The sequence below is a fragment of the Drosophila innubila genome, chromosome X (genome assembly GCF_004354385.1).
Source record: "Drosophila innubila isolate TH190305 chromosome X, UK_Dinn_1.0, whole genome shotgun sequence".
Classification (NCBI taxonomy): Eukaryota; Metazoa; Arthropoda; class Insecta; order Diptera; family Drosophilidae; genus Drosophila; species Drosophila innubila.
The window spans coordinates 10,712,384-10,729,655 of record NC_047626.1 but is presented as its reverse complement, the minus strand read 5'-3'; the positions used below and the strand labels follow the sequence as shown (position 1 = coordinate 10,729,655).

Genomic DNA, 17,272 nt, shown 5'->3' with positions numbered 1-17,272 from the left:
TCCCAACAAATTCTACTAAAAGTTTATGCTCATCATTTAAATACACAAAAAAAAAAAGTGCCTAAAATTGTATATACAAAAATGTACACTCAGTAACCCAGGGTTCCACACCCGCTGCCATTCCCATTCCCATTCCCCGTCTCATCTTCACCCAAATTTCCACCCATATCCCTTTGCCCATTTCCAATCCCTATACCAATCCCATTCCCAATCCCAACGCCATTCCCATTGACTTGTTGTTGCTCGTGCTGCTTCTCCGCCGCTCGCCCCTCGACGTGCTCGTGGCACTAAAGAACTGCGGATCCGCACCACAGAACCTGACCTCAATATGGCCTCCAGACGCTGCCCCCGTTGTCAGTTGGGTTGTGGTGGCCGCGATGGGCAGCGAGCGCGGCCACCTGGCGATTTGTGTTGCCATCCTCGATGTTCCGCACCGACGCCCCGCAGTTGCCAATCAGCGTCAGATCACCCGGATGTGCCACGCCCCCGCCGGCCATAATGTTATGCTGCTGTCGCACGCCCACATTGCTAATGTGATCCATCACGCTCTGCAGCTCCCCGTGCACCGAGGAGTTGGGCGAGGCGTGCGAGGGCAGCGTGTGCGAGTGGAAGCCATGGGCCGACTGATTGGCAGCGGTATACAGCTGGGAGTAGAGCAGACTGGCGGGCAGCACCGGATACAGCGAGCCATTGCAGCCGGCGGCTGTGGCGCCAGCACCACCGCCATGGCCACCGCCCACACCAACGCCCACGCCCACGCCGACGCCGACGCCACACCACCGCCGTAGGCGGAGGCGGAGGCATGCTGTGCCTGGTTGACAATGCCCGGAAAGTTTTGATTGGCGCCCAGCATGGCAGGATTACCAGCTCCGGCTGAGGCACCCGCTGTGCCACCGCTGCCAGCGCCCGCTGCACCACCGCCACCACCACCGTTGGCGGCACCGCCATTGGTCGCACCGCCGCCACTGCCGCTGCCCAGATTGGGTGTGTTGGTGGACAGCAGATCCTCCTGCACCGGCGACTCGGCCTGCGAGCTGTCGCTCAGACTGCGCGGCCCATTCTGGCTGGAATGCACATTGTACTCATTGCTCGCATTGGTATGATAACGTGGCACCAGTATCGAGTTCCCTCCGGCCCCACTGCCAGCGCCCGCTGCACTCCCAGCGGTTGCTCCGCTCCCGGTGCTCGCTCCATTCACCGTCGACGTGATCGACGTCTGGCCACTGGCGCCCAACAGACTGTGATGCGACATCTGGCCACTGGTCGAGCCCACCAGACTGCTCAGATGCTGATCCAGATCACTGGCCGTTGAATCGGGCAGCACTGTGAAGAATAACAAATATACACACATATATTTACACTGAAGACACAAATTCGATTTATATTATCCTAACATATCAATCTCAATATTAACTCAATTTAAGTAAAAGAATTTAAAAAAAAATAACATAATACATAATCTTATAATCAAGATGTTCGATTTCTATCAATCTCAATATTAACTCAATTTAAGTAAAAGAATTTTAAGAGAAATTACAAAATACATAATCTTATAATAAAGATGTTTTGTTTTTTTTTTAGAGAAATGGAAGAATAGCAAATATATATTTATTCTGATAGCAAAAAATGTATTTTAATAATCCTAAATTATTATCTTTAAATAAACTCTTCTTAAATAAGATAATCTTAAGCGACAAATACAAAGTACTCAATCTTCAAATCGATTTCTTTACTTTTTTAAGAGGGTTGGTCTTTAAAATTTTTCACAAATCCGCATTCTATAAAACGCCTCAAGAACAAAAATTATTTTCTATAAATTTTGACTTGTAAGTCAAAAGTTTGACCAACTTCTAACATTCATAACTTTCTCAAAACTAAATCGATTTTAAAACGGAATATCATTTCGATCATAGTTTGGACCTTCAATTCATATTGCATTCAAAATTTATTAAATTCTTAGAAAACAATATTTTCCTATAGATTCTACTAGACATTTATTTCGACTCTAAGGGTCAAAATTTTAAATCTCAAGTTTTCACTTTTAATCAACTTCCTATTTCGTAATTAGTGTTAAACAACACTTTAAACTTGATTCTGAGACCTTTCATTATTTTGTAAAAAATCATGCCAAATTGGATAAAAATTTGGACTTGTAAAGTGGTTAAATCCGAAGTCTGACCAACTTCAAACTGTCATAACTTGGTCAAATCTGAACCGATTTTCAAGCGGAATGTCATTTTGATCATTATTTCGCATTTTTATTCATTCTGCATTTAATTTTTATTAAATTCTTAAAAAAAAAATATTTTCCTCTAGATCATGGGTTCAATGCTAAGGGTCCCCCCTTTGAAATTTTGAAAATTTTAAATTTCAAATCTCAAGTTTCGACTCCTAATATCCTAATAAGTATAAAACAACACTTAAAATTTGATTCTGAGACCTTTCATTTTTGTGTAAAAAATCATGGTAAGTCGGACAAAAATTTTGACTTGAAAAGTTCCAAAGTCAAAGGTTTGACCAACTTAAAACTTAATTTATTCCGCATTCTAAATTTATTCCGCATTCAAATATAACTAAATTCGATCAAAAAATGTATTTCATATAAATCTAGATTATGATTTCCTCTTTGGGAATTTTGAAAATTGACAATGTGGGTAATTTGTATTTGGAACTCACTTGGCACACAATCGCGATTGGTGGCGCCGCCAAAGTCCTGATTGTTGCTCTGGTCGTTGGAGGAGCAGGTGAAGCCCAACGCTGGATTGTTGAACTGAGCCGATGTGGGCGTGGTGCAGGAGGATAATCCGCTGCTGGCCAAGTAAGGTGAATAGGCCGAGGCCGCCGATCCGTAGCCCCAATGCGTGTTGCTGGCACCTAAACCAAATTGGGACATATCTTTGTTGTTGGTATTCGATTGTTTATGTTTTAATAGAATTCGGTTAGAGTGACATGAATTGTGAAGCGTGATTGTGTGTGTGTGTGAGTGAGATGAGAAAAAAACAAATGAACAGAGAGAAGAACGTGATAAAAACTAGAATACTTAGCGGATCAAGTATACGGCATGTGTGCACAACTCAAAAGGCGCAAATCAAATTGATAGCGAAAGCAGCAAACAAATCAAACAAAATTATAAAAATTGCTTAATAATACGTTAGTTGAGTGGTGTTTGGGGCATCAGACTTATATATGTCGAGTTGTACAACGGTAATTATCATCAATAAGGGCAAACGCCTCCCTCAACGCCTGTGGCTTATATGGCGTCTACGACTGACCGACTGACAAATTTATGGCACATGTGGGCCGCTAATTGGAGCCCCATCATGGCCATTATGCGGGCCTTCACCGTTACTGGCAATTGCAAAAATTACAAGCAAATCTGATGCGATGGACACCCGGACAAACGGACACCCGGACAAACGGACAGTACGAAAAATGGTTCAATGTAAACGTGAAACGGATGCCCGAAAATGCCAATGTTAGGCCCGGCTCAAATAGGCTCGACTTGGCCAGAACTGAACTGAACTGGGCCGGGGAATATGAAATGGTTTCGGATGAAGTACAGACCACGTTGCGGGTCCTGGCTCATGCACAGATAATTAGGCTTAATTAATAGCCCATTCGGAAATTATTAATTAGTTTTTATAGGCGACGGGCGCATTTTCGTATCCGGATATTGATTTTGTGGTGGCTTTATTAATGCTATTGGCTTAAATGCTTCTACCTCCATTAATTACGTTGATTTTTTGTGTACAATTTTGTTGCTGTTATCCCTAGCTGTTGTTGTTTTTGTTTGTTGTTGTTATTGTTGTTGTTGGTGGTGGTGGTGTGCGGCCAATTCTGCTGTCTGATGTTTGTTGTCACACCGATTGACTTTATCTGCGCATATTTTGTTACTGAATTATTCACAAGAAATTGAAAGCTCAAAAGGTTTATACACTCGCAAAAGCCAATCCAATTGTGGGTTTTGTAGCTCATTGCAAAAGGTACATAAATTAAATATATGAATAATATGAACACAAAAGATCTACAAATAACATTTCACCATTAAGAAATGTCTTTTCTAGTCTAATAGTTACAAGAATGAGTTTAGTATAAGAAGAGCTAATGATCATATTTAAATTAGATTTCATAATATATACATGAATGAGTATATACATTTGATTGGGAAATAAACTCTTTGTTCTTTCCCAAGTTATGAACTGTTGAAAAATTTCGAATTATAAGAAAATTACAAAATATTTAAGCCTAAATAAACGAAAAAATTTCCAAAACGTTTCTTCTTCTACTTTTATTGCATATTGTATCCTTATCATGGAATATCATAATTAATTTAAGTTAAACTTAGCGTTAAAAATATTTACTTTAAATTTTGAAAAAATTTAAATTTAAATTCATATATTTTGATTTTTTTAAAAATCGTTTTTTAATATGAAATTGTCATTACTAAGATGATATTTGCCAATGCTTTTTAATTTCCTTTCTGGTTGACCCGTGATAAATTGATGTGCATCTGTAATATTCGCCTTTTTTGCTGTAGCTTATTTGTGTACATATATATTTTTATTTTTTTCGAAATTAATAAAATATATGCCAGTAATTAAGTCAAGCAGCGACTGTCAATAAAATTTGTTAATAAATAATTCAGGTTATTTTGCTTTTTGCATATTTACAATTAAATTATGGGTAATCAGTTACAACAGACGCTTTCAGTAATCATTATTTACACACACACGCACATGGTGTATATACACAGACATATACAAGTATATAATATATATCAGCAATAGATTGAAATCCGGCCTGGCAAATGTCAGGCTGTAAATCGTGCAATTTGCATTTTGATTTGTGCGCTTTTACGCTAGACATTGGGGGAATGGGGATAGGCATGGAGATATGAAAGAGTCTGGGGAATTGGAAGGGGAATGGAGTCGCAGGAGAGAGGAACGCACTAAAAATTGAGAGCTACCCAAAGTCCAAATTGACATTTATTGGCAGGCAATTTGAGAGCTGATTCAATTGCATTTGATTTTTGTTAAAAGGCAATGCAAGTTATTTCAACCGAATTGTTTTTATTATTGTTTTTGCTAGATTTTTATTAAATCGCTTTAATTTTTTCATCATAATCGCTTCATTTAAATTCCAATAATTACTTTTATTTTCCGCGCATCTTAACATTGTTATGCTAAAATAATATGTTATAAAATAAACTCGAATTGCTGTCATGTTTGACTATCGACTTGTCGCTGTTGTTGTTGGCGTTGTTGTAATGCAATTAACTGTCAATTTAAATTGAAACATCAAATTTAATATAAGCCCATTTTTAAATGTATTATTAAATTTAATTCAACTACAAGGCAGACGAGCAAAAAAACTTGCCCACAATTTTAATTATTGATTTATCAATTTCCCAGCCCATGCAACAACTGCAACAATAATTATTTGTTGCATTTTAGCTAACGGCCAAAACAAGCAAATGGGCTTAAATGAAAATTGATCAATTTGTTTCCAAATTTTATTTAATCTCTGTCATTTAATCCATCCATTTTTCCATCTTTAAAAAGTTTTTGAGTCTTTAAATTTATTTACTAACCAGCAAACATTTTTTGAAGGCATCCGAAATATTATTTATAAATTTGTAATTTTATTATTATAAATATATAATTATAAAATGTAAAATTATTGTTTATAACTTGTAATATTTTTCCAACACTTGTTATTTATTATAGTTGTATGCTCATCGTGATTTATGCCCGATAACTCGTCCACACACCAACAACATCAATACAAAATGGCGACAAACAGAGTGACACGTATGTGCACACACACACACACACACACACACACACACACACACACAGATATATAGTTACATACAATACAATTTTTAGACGCCAGTTCTTTGTGCTGTTTGCCAATTGTTATTGTTGTTGTTGTAGTTGTTGTTGTTGCTGTGTGTTGACCAACGCTTATTTGTTTGTATAGTAAACTTTGGTTAAATAAAGTGGCCAACAGTTTAATGGCAGCACGACAGCAACAGCAACAATGACAGTCATTTAGGGTAAGGTAAAGCGAAACAGAAAAAAGGTGGAAAAACATTTTGTTGCCCACTTTTAGGCGCATTAAAAATTTAATAAAAATTACTACAATTCAGCGCCTAATTAATGCAGTCGCTTTAATGCTAGATTTATTTGACTGTTCTACTACTTTTTTTTCATGCAATGCATTAAATTTATTGATAGATTTTATTTTTGTTGTTTTCGTTTTGGTTTTGCACTATTTTTTGTGTGTGTGATATCCTATTTTTTTGTCTGACCGCAGTTTAATGTATGTTGTTGTTGTTGTTGCTGTACAAAGCCTGCCACCTAATCGTTTTGTGTGATTTTGTGTGGTTGCATTGGGGTGCACCACACAATCCACCAGGTCCCCAAAAAGAAGAGCAAACACAAAACCCAAAACCCAAAACTCAAACCCATGTTCAAACCCCAAACACCACAATTTCAACCCCAAATATGAGAGCTACGAGTACTTTTATTGCATGCCGTTACTCAAGTGTTAAATGAAAAGCTGAAAATGCAGGAAAAACTACAACAAATGCAATGCACTGCATCGACTACAACATAATGAATGAATCGATGATGTATGACGTATATTGAATGTAGAAAAATGACGAAAATTTTGTACTTACTCTGACAATTGCCAATCGGTGGCATGCGGAAGCCGGAGAGGGGATCCGTGGAGAAGTGGAACGGTCGCTGGCCAAAGGCGAAGTGGAATTGTTGTTGCTGCCCTAAAAGGGATAACACTAAGTTTTTTTCAGTTTTAATTATCTGTCCTTAACTAAATGTTTTTGCAGTTGTGTGTATTGTATGTGTAAAGTGTACAAATCTATAGTTCTAGCTATCGTTGCTACTATCGCACATGTTGTAGTGAAACTATCGATAAAAATGTTGATAATATTTCATAATGTTTACTAATTAATGTTTACAAAAAAAAGTTATAAACAAGGGAATATCTAGCTATCACTATCGATGTTACTATCGCACGTATTGTAAAATAAGTTATCGATAATACACTTTATTTCAAGATAATAATTATAAAATATATGTTTAATTAAATTTGTGTATCTTTGGGCATTGAAAATGTCAAATACATAAATATGCGAAGATCTAGCTATAACTATCGATGTTACTATCGCAAATATTGTAAGAAAAGTTACCGATATTATTTTTTACTTCAAGAAATTAATTAATTATGTGAATCTTTTTGTATAGAAAATGTTAAATAAAGAAATTATTGCAAAAATCCGGCTATAACTAACGATGTTACTATCGATAGTATTCTTTATTTCAAGAAATTAATTTTTAAATACATATTTCAATTAAATATGTGAATCTTTTGGTATAGAAAATGTTAAATAAATAAATAATGCAAAAATCTAGCTATAACTATCGAAGTTACTATCGCATGTCTTGTGAAAATGTTGTCGATAGTATGGTTTTCTTTAACATAATAACTATAAAATATATGTTTGATTAAATTTGTGTATCTTTGTATATTGAAAATGTCAAATGCATAATCTGTAGCTTTTGTCTGTATTCTTTCTATAAACTCACAGGCAAGCGATACCTATCTCTCTCTCCCTTTTTCTCTCTCTCTTTCGCTGCCCTTACACGAGCTGCACTCGACCTACAACTAATCGTTGTCTCCCTTTTGCCAGTTGCAGTTTTACGGCAGATTGTATTCATTATAAAATAATAACCTTTTGTCTGACGTTGGCGGCGGCAGCTTAAACCCAACTGCCATTTATATTGTACATGTGTCTCTCTGTCTCTCTCTCTGTCTCTCTCTTCCCCTATAATATGCTCTGTGTGTGTGTGTGTGTCTACCGCAGAAAACTGTGCTCTCTATTTTGGGCAGGCAAGAGTTGCAGACTGGCATCTGAGGATATAAATCATGCCATGGATTGAATTGTTGCCCTCGGACCCAGCAGATTGCACTACCAACAACAGCAGCAACAATTACAATTACAACAACTACAACAACAGCTTCTGCAACTGTTGTCAGTCTCGAGTCTCAGTCGCAGTCTGAGTCTGAGCTTGAACGTCTTAACATATGCAAAGTAAAATATTTGCATGCTTATAAATATGCATTTTGAGATACTAAACTAAGAGTCGACTGCATATTGAATATTCCACAAGGACACACAAAGAGAGAGGGAGAGGGAGAGACAGAGAGAGTGAGAGAGTCTTTGTGTGTGTTTGGAACTTTAATAAAGTCGCATTCATTGTTGTAATTGCAGCTGCTGTGAGAAATTAATATATTTGTCCTAAAGCAAAACTGTTTGACTTTGGTTGTGTGTGGATTAATGTATTGGACTGAGTTGTGCTCATTGGCCATTGGATGTTGGCCATTTACAATTGTGTATACTTACTGGTCTTAGAGCGTGGTTCACGTGGCCCATCGACAGTCACTTTGATCGCCTTGTTGTAGGTGGCTATGTGTGGTGGATTCGTTGACACGGTGATGGTTAATGTGAAGCTCTTCCCTGTAACAAGGCCAAAACACACACAAAAAACATAAGCAACGAATTAACAAATTAATCATTTGTTCTGTTTCACAACAATATGTTAAATGTTCGCTTGACACGCGTGCCACATTTATGACCCCAAAACATCGGTCGATTGTCACATCGTCAAAATCAAAGCAAATTTGTTGACTATAAAATAATATTCTAGGCACAAACTGGGCTAATGACCAGGGCAAACGATTGCAGGGGAATTGATCGAATAACTGAAGTTAAAGTTAAGAGAATGCAGCTAGTGTTAACCGGCTTTATCCGTGTTGCCATTCTTTATAGGTAGATATTGCTAAAACTTTTCAAAACAAAATTAAATTATATATATTTATATTCTTTTCTTTATTTTTTTTTGTTTTTACATATTTACATAATTACACATATTTACAAATATTTTTTTCATATATATTTTTAATTTAGATATATAGTAATTTAAAATATTAAATCTGAAGTTTAAAACAAGAATATGCAAGTACAAGAAATTAATGAGACATTGCACGACAACCGTGTAAATATAAAATTTTGCATTTAATTGTTGCAGAATCATTGTAACATAATAAAATATAATTCTATAGATTGTGTAGAGCATTTCAAACTTTTAACTGTTTTACTGTCTTTGCAAGTGTACTTTAATTAATTTATCGTAGATCAGTTGTTGTTTCATTCATCCCTTTGATTTTGGGAATTAATTACAATTCAAACTCATTGTCTGCAACACATGACTCACACACACACACCCACACACACACACACACACGTACACACACACACACTCAGTTTGGAAGCTAAGATTTATTTCATTTGTGCCACACAGTTTTCTTTTAATTAACTTGTTACGCCTACCCCCCGCCCTGACACGCCCACTCCCACGAGTTGACAATTTTTTTGTTGTTGTTTTGTTTTTGGCATTCATTGTCAAGTGTTGCCAGGCAGGCCCAGGACGAATATGCTGCGATTCAATTAAAAGCATTTCAGCCAACTCCTGTCGACAGGCAACTGCAAAGAACTGCCATCTTGAATCGCACCACCGCACCACCCAACACTTAAGACGTAGCCGTGCTGCCTTTTTTGTCTGTCTATGACAACGCGGCGTATGTGCAATGTCTTCAAGTGTTTTGCCAGTTGCCGCCGTTTGCTTTTTAAGTTGACAAACAAAGCGTAAATCATTTCGGCACACACAACAATAAACCGCCACACACACACACACACACACACACACACACACGCACCCACACACACACACATACAAACAGAGGCTGAGGCTTACACATGTTGCTGCCACACTCCACTGAGCCCGGCTAACAACGCCGCCGTCGATTTCCCGTCCTCATCATCATCATCGTCATCGCCATCGTTGTCTTCGTCATCTAATCCCCATTTCCCAGTCCAGAGTCCACAACTTGACGCTTCCCATAAAAAATGAACTTCGTGTTGAGTCTGTTTGCAGTTGCTTCAAGTGGCATTTAGTCTTTCCACTTCCCCCTTCGCCCCTGCGCCACCTTACATCTAATCGAGGCATCTATCCATTTGTCCTGCTTCTGTTCCTCTTCCTGTTTCTTTGGCAAAATGCTTTTTCACATTATCCGGTGACACTTTGTCCTTATTGCCAGCAAGTTCATTGTTGCAATACTCTCTCAATTTCGTATTCGAGTTTGAAGTTTGTGGTGGCAATTCAATCGAACTACGACTCCAATCATTTTGACAATGTCTGCACTTATTTTATGATATATCTTCAATTAAAAAGAACTAAACATCTGTGAATTTTATGCCTTTAAATGACACAAACTCTTGAAATCAACCTTTAAAAAAGAAAGAGCTCCAAAATACATTTTTTTCTCTTCAAATTCCATCATATAAAAGCTGACTTACTCTATTTGACAGGCAATTGATCAAAAGATTTGAATTTAACATTTATAAATCCATCTAAGATATTGAAATGTTATACAGTTACATACTAAATTTGAGCTCTTTAGTTTTAATACAATAATTTTTGAGATCAATGTGAGCATTAAGCTAAATATTTAAGATAATCGGGTATATTTATTAAATTTTTCTAAATGCTTTCGATTGTAAAGAACCTTCTTAAAGCATCTCTAATAAATTGTCTAAATCTGTGAGCCCTCAACAATGACTTATCGATGACCAAAACAATTTTGCTGCCAATATTGTTAGTCTCATAAATCAAACAACATTTCAAGCAAACAAATCAAAGGTAAATGGCCTCAAAAAAAAAGAAAAAAAATTAAAAAGAGATAGATAGGCTAACTGAAAAGAAAATTGTATGTGGGGGAGAAACCAAATAAGCCACAAAATGCGTTTTGGTGTTTTGGCCGACTTACTGGCTGGATTAGATGGCTCAAAAAGCTTTCAAGGGCTTTGTCCAAACAGGTAAGTAAAGAGAAAATTCAAATTTGGCTCCAATGTTTGCAATTGGCTTAAGACGGTAAAAAATAAATATGTACAAGCAAATAAAATGTGTATGCGTGTATGTGTGTGTGTGTGCGTGTGTGTGTGTGTGACAAGGCTGTAAAATATGACAAACGGCGCAAATATTTGCCTAAAAATATTGAAGTTCTCAAGAGATTTAATTGCAAATAATCCGCAAATTGTAAATTTTAAGCCACGAAAACGATTATGTTCCTAAGTTGTCTCGCTCGCTTTCTCTCTCTCTCTCACACTCTCTCACTATGTATCTCTCTCTGTCTCTCTCTTTGTTTGTGGAAAATGTCTTGCCTGTGATTTGTGACTCTACCACAAGTATTGACAGACAGTCAGAGACACATGCGTGTGTGCATGTGGCCTACTCCACTTAATCTTGCCTCCAATCCGCCTTTTGTCTTCCACCTCATGTGCCCCCTCTCCCCCTCTTTCCCTCTTTCCCTTCCCAGGCACACATGACACGTGTGTACCGTTTGTATGCCTTTCATTACCCAATTGATTTATGACGCTTGTTCTGTAAATTGCCAAGGATTTGCAACAAGGATTTCAGTTATTTGTCAACAGCTTTGATTTTAATGTCGTACATGAAATCTTTGCCCACCTCTACAAATTTCAATTTCATCGCAAAACAAACAATCTTAAATTATGATTTAACAAAAGGATTCTGAGGCTGTCTAATTTAAAATATAAGTGAATTCGATTACTCCTTTCGTTATTGTAAATATGTTATTAAGTTCCTTAAGAATAAAAAGCTATTCACAATACATAATATTAAAAAAAAAAAAAAAAAAAAAAATTTAAGAATTGCCAGAAATTAGCAACTTGAAGAAATCTCTACAATATCTAGATCTTAAGAACCTCATCATAACTGCAAATGACACAATTTAATGCCTGCCTGTTGCTTTCTTTAACTTCCAAAACCCAAGACCCTTAATCTTAACAAATCTCGAAATCAGAAGCCCCAAAATAAAAAGACCCACAGTTTTCCACAACATTTTTCACACGACAACACAGCAACAACAGAATGTGCTGCCCTCAAAGCAAATTGTGCGCAAGGCGTATCCTTTTCCCACACACAGCGAAAGAGAGAAAGAGAAAGAGTGAGAGGGAGAGAGTAGGAAGTCGGGCGTAACAACAGTCAAGGTGTCAGTTCGTAGAACTTTTTTTTTTTTAATTTTTTTTTATTTGACTCTGTTGTATTTTTTGTCTTGCCTTTTTAACGCCTCCGTTTTTGAGGGCTAGAACACAGCTGGGGTCTCGACTTTTGGCAGGCATTTGTCTTGCCTTTGGTTAGCTCCCCTCAACCTCAACCTCAACCCCGACCCTGACCCCAACTTGAACCTCAAACACGGCAAAGGAGCGCCCCTTTTTTTTTGTGTCGTTTGTCTTTATATTTTATACAGTAGATGTATATGAGTATTTCCTTATTTTGGGGATAGCAACGCCTTTCACTTTCGATTGTTTGACTTGGGCTCAGGGCGGTTGCGGGTTGCGGGTTGCGGGTTTCGGGCTGTGGGTTCGAGTTTGGGTTCAGGTTCGGGTTCAGTTCATTTTGCGGCTGTCTTAAATGGCTTGAGAGAGTTGTGTAAATAAAAACGCCAACGCAACGAAGCCAAAGAGTCCACAAACTTAACTTTACAGTTCTTGCCGATAATGTGGATGCGATGTGGTGCGATGTGGTGCATTGTGGTGCATTGTGGTGCACTGTGGTGCACTGTGGTGCTTTGTACTCTCTCTGATGTGATGCGATGGCAAAGTAATCGACGTTGGCGATGGAAAAACTCTCGTAACAATCGCCAACTGGCACCGACAGCTCCCTTACCAATCACCTCTATTTATATGTGCATGTGTATGCGTGTCTGTGCGTGTGTGTGCGTGTGCGTGCATGTGCATGGCACTTTGCTAATTAAAAGTGTAGCCCAGTGCAGGGCGCAGGGGCCAAATAAATCGATGCCTGGGTAATTAAATTGCATGACGCGCGCACACGATACCAATGAGGGTGGCATAAGTCAGGGTGGGGGTTGAGGTTAGGGGTAGGCTCTGTGAGTTGCGCTATGCATTTGGCTATTTTGCTATTGTAATTAGCAGGCGACAGAAACAGAAGCTAAAACAAAATGGCGGCGGCCAAGCCATGCATAACGTTTTCAACAACGGCATAAATCACGCATACGACACGTTGTCGAGCCCAACTATTGAATGCTATTTAATCGAACTTCAGCTTGTAATCTTGCATCCACTGCGGTTTCCTTCTCCAGCGAACAGAGAAGTGAGAACTGAGTCAGCAGCAAATCAAACAAAAAAATGGTAGAAAGAAGAAATACAAAAAAGAACTGAAAAAATACACAGAAAAAAAAAAATTGTTATGAAATTCAAGTTTAAAATTCTTGATTTTAGCATGTATTTTTTAAGGATATTATTGTTAAATTGAGTTAAAGAATTAGTTAAAGAATTAAATAATTAAATAATTGATTGAACTAAACAAATTTCACAGAACCCTTAATATCAAAATATTGCTGAGAAAGTATTTTGTAGTTGATTTAAGAAAATCCTGAGACTACATGATTCCTGTATTTTTTCTGTGTAGCAATGTATCTTTTCTTTTTTTCCATATTCTTTTCTCGCTGTCGAGAAAGAAAGGCGTCGATTGATGGCTTGTTTGCCTATCGATGCTGCTGCCAGACGGCCTAAATGAATGGGAAATTTACAATTAAACGCCTCAATGCGAAACCGAATGCAACAACGAGAAATGGGATAAATGGGATGAAGTCATTGGCGTCCATTGGCATGCCCAATGAATGACAATGCATGAATCCTGTGGATGCCATCGAAGGGACATCAATGCGGGTGTTTTGCTGACGCGGCTTTGTCACAATCGCCGCAGTTAAAGCTTTGGTTTTTGCCATTACTATCCAGTTATCAATCCAACCTACTTATAACTCAAACCAGAAATTGCTGAAATTCAATTGAAGCCAACGAGAGTTCAGACTTCATTTGACTTGACAGTTTATTAAACACTTTAAGATGAAGGATTGTGGATTGGGAAATCGTCTGCTAATGAACTGCTGACAATTTTGTGCAACGCTTTACAAGCGGTCACAAAAGGATTCAAAAGGATGACTGTGTCAAAAAGACGAACAAAAAAACAGAAAAAAGGCGACGGCTGTGCAAAAAGTGCCCGAATAATACACAAGAGAGATAAAGGGGAAGAGTGCAAAGGACGCACTCAAAACTTTTGCCACTCAGCGGACGGCAATGTCGTGGGTTGGGGGGATAGAGGAGGGGGACGGGTGATGGCGATAATTGAACAAATTGTTTCGAGTGCATTTCGGCCACAAAGGAAAGTCCCAACAACACAATCAACTGGCCCTGACAATATGAGAAGCACTTGAACAACTTTTTGGCCACGAAATCATGAATTTCCCACATCAAGAGCGACAAAGACAGCGATAGCAATAACAACAAAGTAGAGCGCGACTATTTCAGCTGTTGAAACATTTCATTTCAAACTGCTTACAGATTTACAATAAAAAAATATATATTTCACAATTTGACCGCAGTTGTGCAAAACAATTAAGAGCGCTATTGTCGAGTCCCCAACTACGAAAGCCGTTTTTCAGATTAAGATTATAGTGCTCTTTTTAATTATAAAAAAGAATTCGGAAAAAGAACACTTTTTTCGGAAAATTTACGCTTTTTATTATTTTTAGGGTACAGGCTTTTTTTTCATTGTTCCTATGACAGCTATATGATATAGTAGGCCGATTTGAACCAAATTTGGTCGGGATGTATAAAACCAACTTAGATGCATATTCTGTGAGTTTGGTGGAGATATCTCAGAAAACAAAACAGTTTTCCATATTAAAGGTGAATTTGACCCCGATTAGTCCTATGACTATAGCTGTCATAGTGCATGTAGTGCACCGATTTGAACCGAATTTGGTCATATATATCAAGGAGGATATCAATAAACTATTGTTGAGTTTTATATTAAGCGAAAAAAAAAAAAATCATTTTTAATTATTATTTGTTGAGTTTTGTTTTTTTAATCAAAAATAATCATTATTGTTGAGTTTTATTTTTTTTGATTAAAAATAATCATTATTGTACAGTTTTATGTTTTTGATCAAAAATATTTATAATTGTTGAAGAAAATCGTAAAAATCATTATATAATCATTAAAGAGAGATTTTCAAAATAAAACTTATAATAATTACGGTCCCTGAAAATTAGTTAAAAACTGATTGAATAATACATAATAGAAGCTGTTTATAATAAGCGTTTTCTTAAAGATCGGCGAAGGTACCGACAAAAATTAAGTATCATTTTAATTGGAGTAGAAATCCATCTAACTTTCTAAACTTGGAACTAAAAAAAACTCTCGAAAAGAAACTGCTAACTGATAAAGTCTCTTAGTTTAGCCACAACTCTAAAGAATTTCTATACATACAATTTATCTGAATCCGCTTTCTCTTACCTCTGCCGCTGCGTCCGACAAACCGGAGATCATTGAACTTGGCCACCTGGTTCTTCATGACGGCGGTGCAGTTGCGCAGCTCGGCGCAATAGTTCTCATCGTTGCCGGCGCGGACGGTGACCATGGTGCCGTCCATGATGTCGCCCAGGGAGACGACCTTGAAGGCCACCGGCAGCGTCTTGTTGGAGCGCCAATGCGGCGGCAGGACGGTGCAAACGAAGAGGGGACTGCTCGTCCTGATCAGCTCGCCAGGATGTTCGGTGAGGAAGTCGCCGAGAGTGCGCTCGGCCAGGATGTCAGAGGTCATCTTCGTGTAGGCCTCATTCAGCAGCTGGGCGGGTGTTGGTGGTGTGATTTGTTCGGTGCTGTTGTTGTTGCTGTTGCTGTTCGAGTTGTTGTTGTTGTTGTTGTTGGTGCCATTTGTGTTGGTTGTGTTGTTGTTGCTGCTACTAGAGTTATTGTTGTTGTTGTTGTTAGTCGTGTTGTTGTTGTTATTGTTATTGTTGTTGTTGTTGTTATTGGCATTAGATGCCGTCGAGTTGCTGCTGGTGGTTGTCAAATGCATTTTGTGACTGTTGTTGTTGCTGGTGATGTTGCTGTTGTTGTGTTGTTGCTGTGTGTGGTAGTGGTTGTTGTAGTGATGATGTTGCTGCTGTTGATGTTGTTGCTGCAACTGATGCTGCTGCTGTGAGTGTTGCTGCTGTGATTGTTGCTGCTGTGAGTGGTGCAGTTGATGGTGCGTATAATGGTGTGTGTGATCCTGCGCCTCCTGCTCAAACTGCTCCAGATGTCCTTGAGCGTGAGCCTGCACTTTTTTTAAACGCACAATTTTGTCTTCTTTGACCAAACGCCGATGAACCAATAAAACTCGATCGAGCAATTAGTCAGCTATATAAAAAGACAGAGAACGAAATGTGCTTAGATTTAAATTTATAAATTTGGGAAATTAATGCACTTTTATGCATAATATAATTCACATTAAAGTCAATACAATTTGAAAATAATATGGACATTCCTCATGAAAATCTATAAAAAAATGCTTATATTATCATTATTGCTTAATATTCAGCATTTTATATGATTTATCTTTATTTAATTTAATTTTTTATGATTTTTAAAAGACTTTTAGCCCGAAAAAATTTGAATTTTATGAAATTAATTTTTATATTATTATATATTTATTTTTATTTATATATTATTATGATTATTAATTATATATAATAATTTATTTGAAGACTGGGAGTCTTTATTCTAAATAGCATTTAGCTAATTATATTGAAACTTTTCACTCTCCATCTGTATCCATAAAAACTATCTACATGCTTTGAAAACTTCTTTATTAATAATCGATTGAATACAATTAGTTTTCTATTGAGCCAAGTAAGGTGAGTTTTACGAAGGCCAAAAAGAATTATTTATTATTAGAGAGAAAGAATCTGCAGTTAAAATAAGATAAGTTCAAATAAAAAGTGAATCTCTTAAGCGATTTTTACTTTCAAAACAATTTTAATTTGTAATTAAAAAGTTTATTTTATTTTCAAAAAAGTAAACTGCATTTTAAGTAAATTCTAAAATGTCCACAATAAAGCAGCATTTTTGCATCATTTTCTGGACAAACTGACAACGGGAAAATTGACTTAAATTTGAGCTTGTGGAGGCCATGAAATTTGGAGAGCCATCATGTTAATGTCTTTAAATCACAGTCAAACGGCATTTTACATGGCCGTGGTGCATCCGGCCTGAATCGGGTAACGGTTAGCGGGAAACGGGTAACAGCTACGTGC

General features: G+C 37.4%; 1 protein-coding gene across 1 annotated transcript; it reads right to left on the bottom strand.

Annotated features, from left to right (window-relative positions):
* Positions 1 to 323: 323 nt before the first annotated feature.
* LOC117792796 (protein lozenge) lies at positions 324 to 16,053 on the bottom strand. The gene is given in 6 exon segments (XM_034633073.1): positions 324 to 776; positions 779 to 1,323; positions 2,677 to 2,874; positions 6,686 to 6,787; positions 8,432 to 8,545; positions 15,489 to 16,053. Coding segments are annotated over 6 exon segments (1,977 nt in total).
* Between the last annotated feature and the right edge of the window lie 1,219 nt (positions 16,054 to 17,272).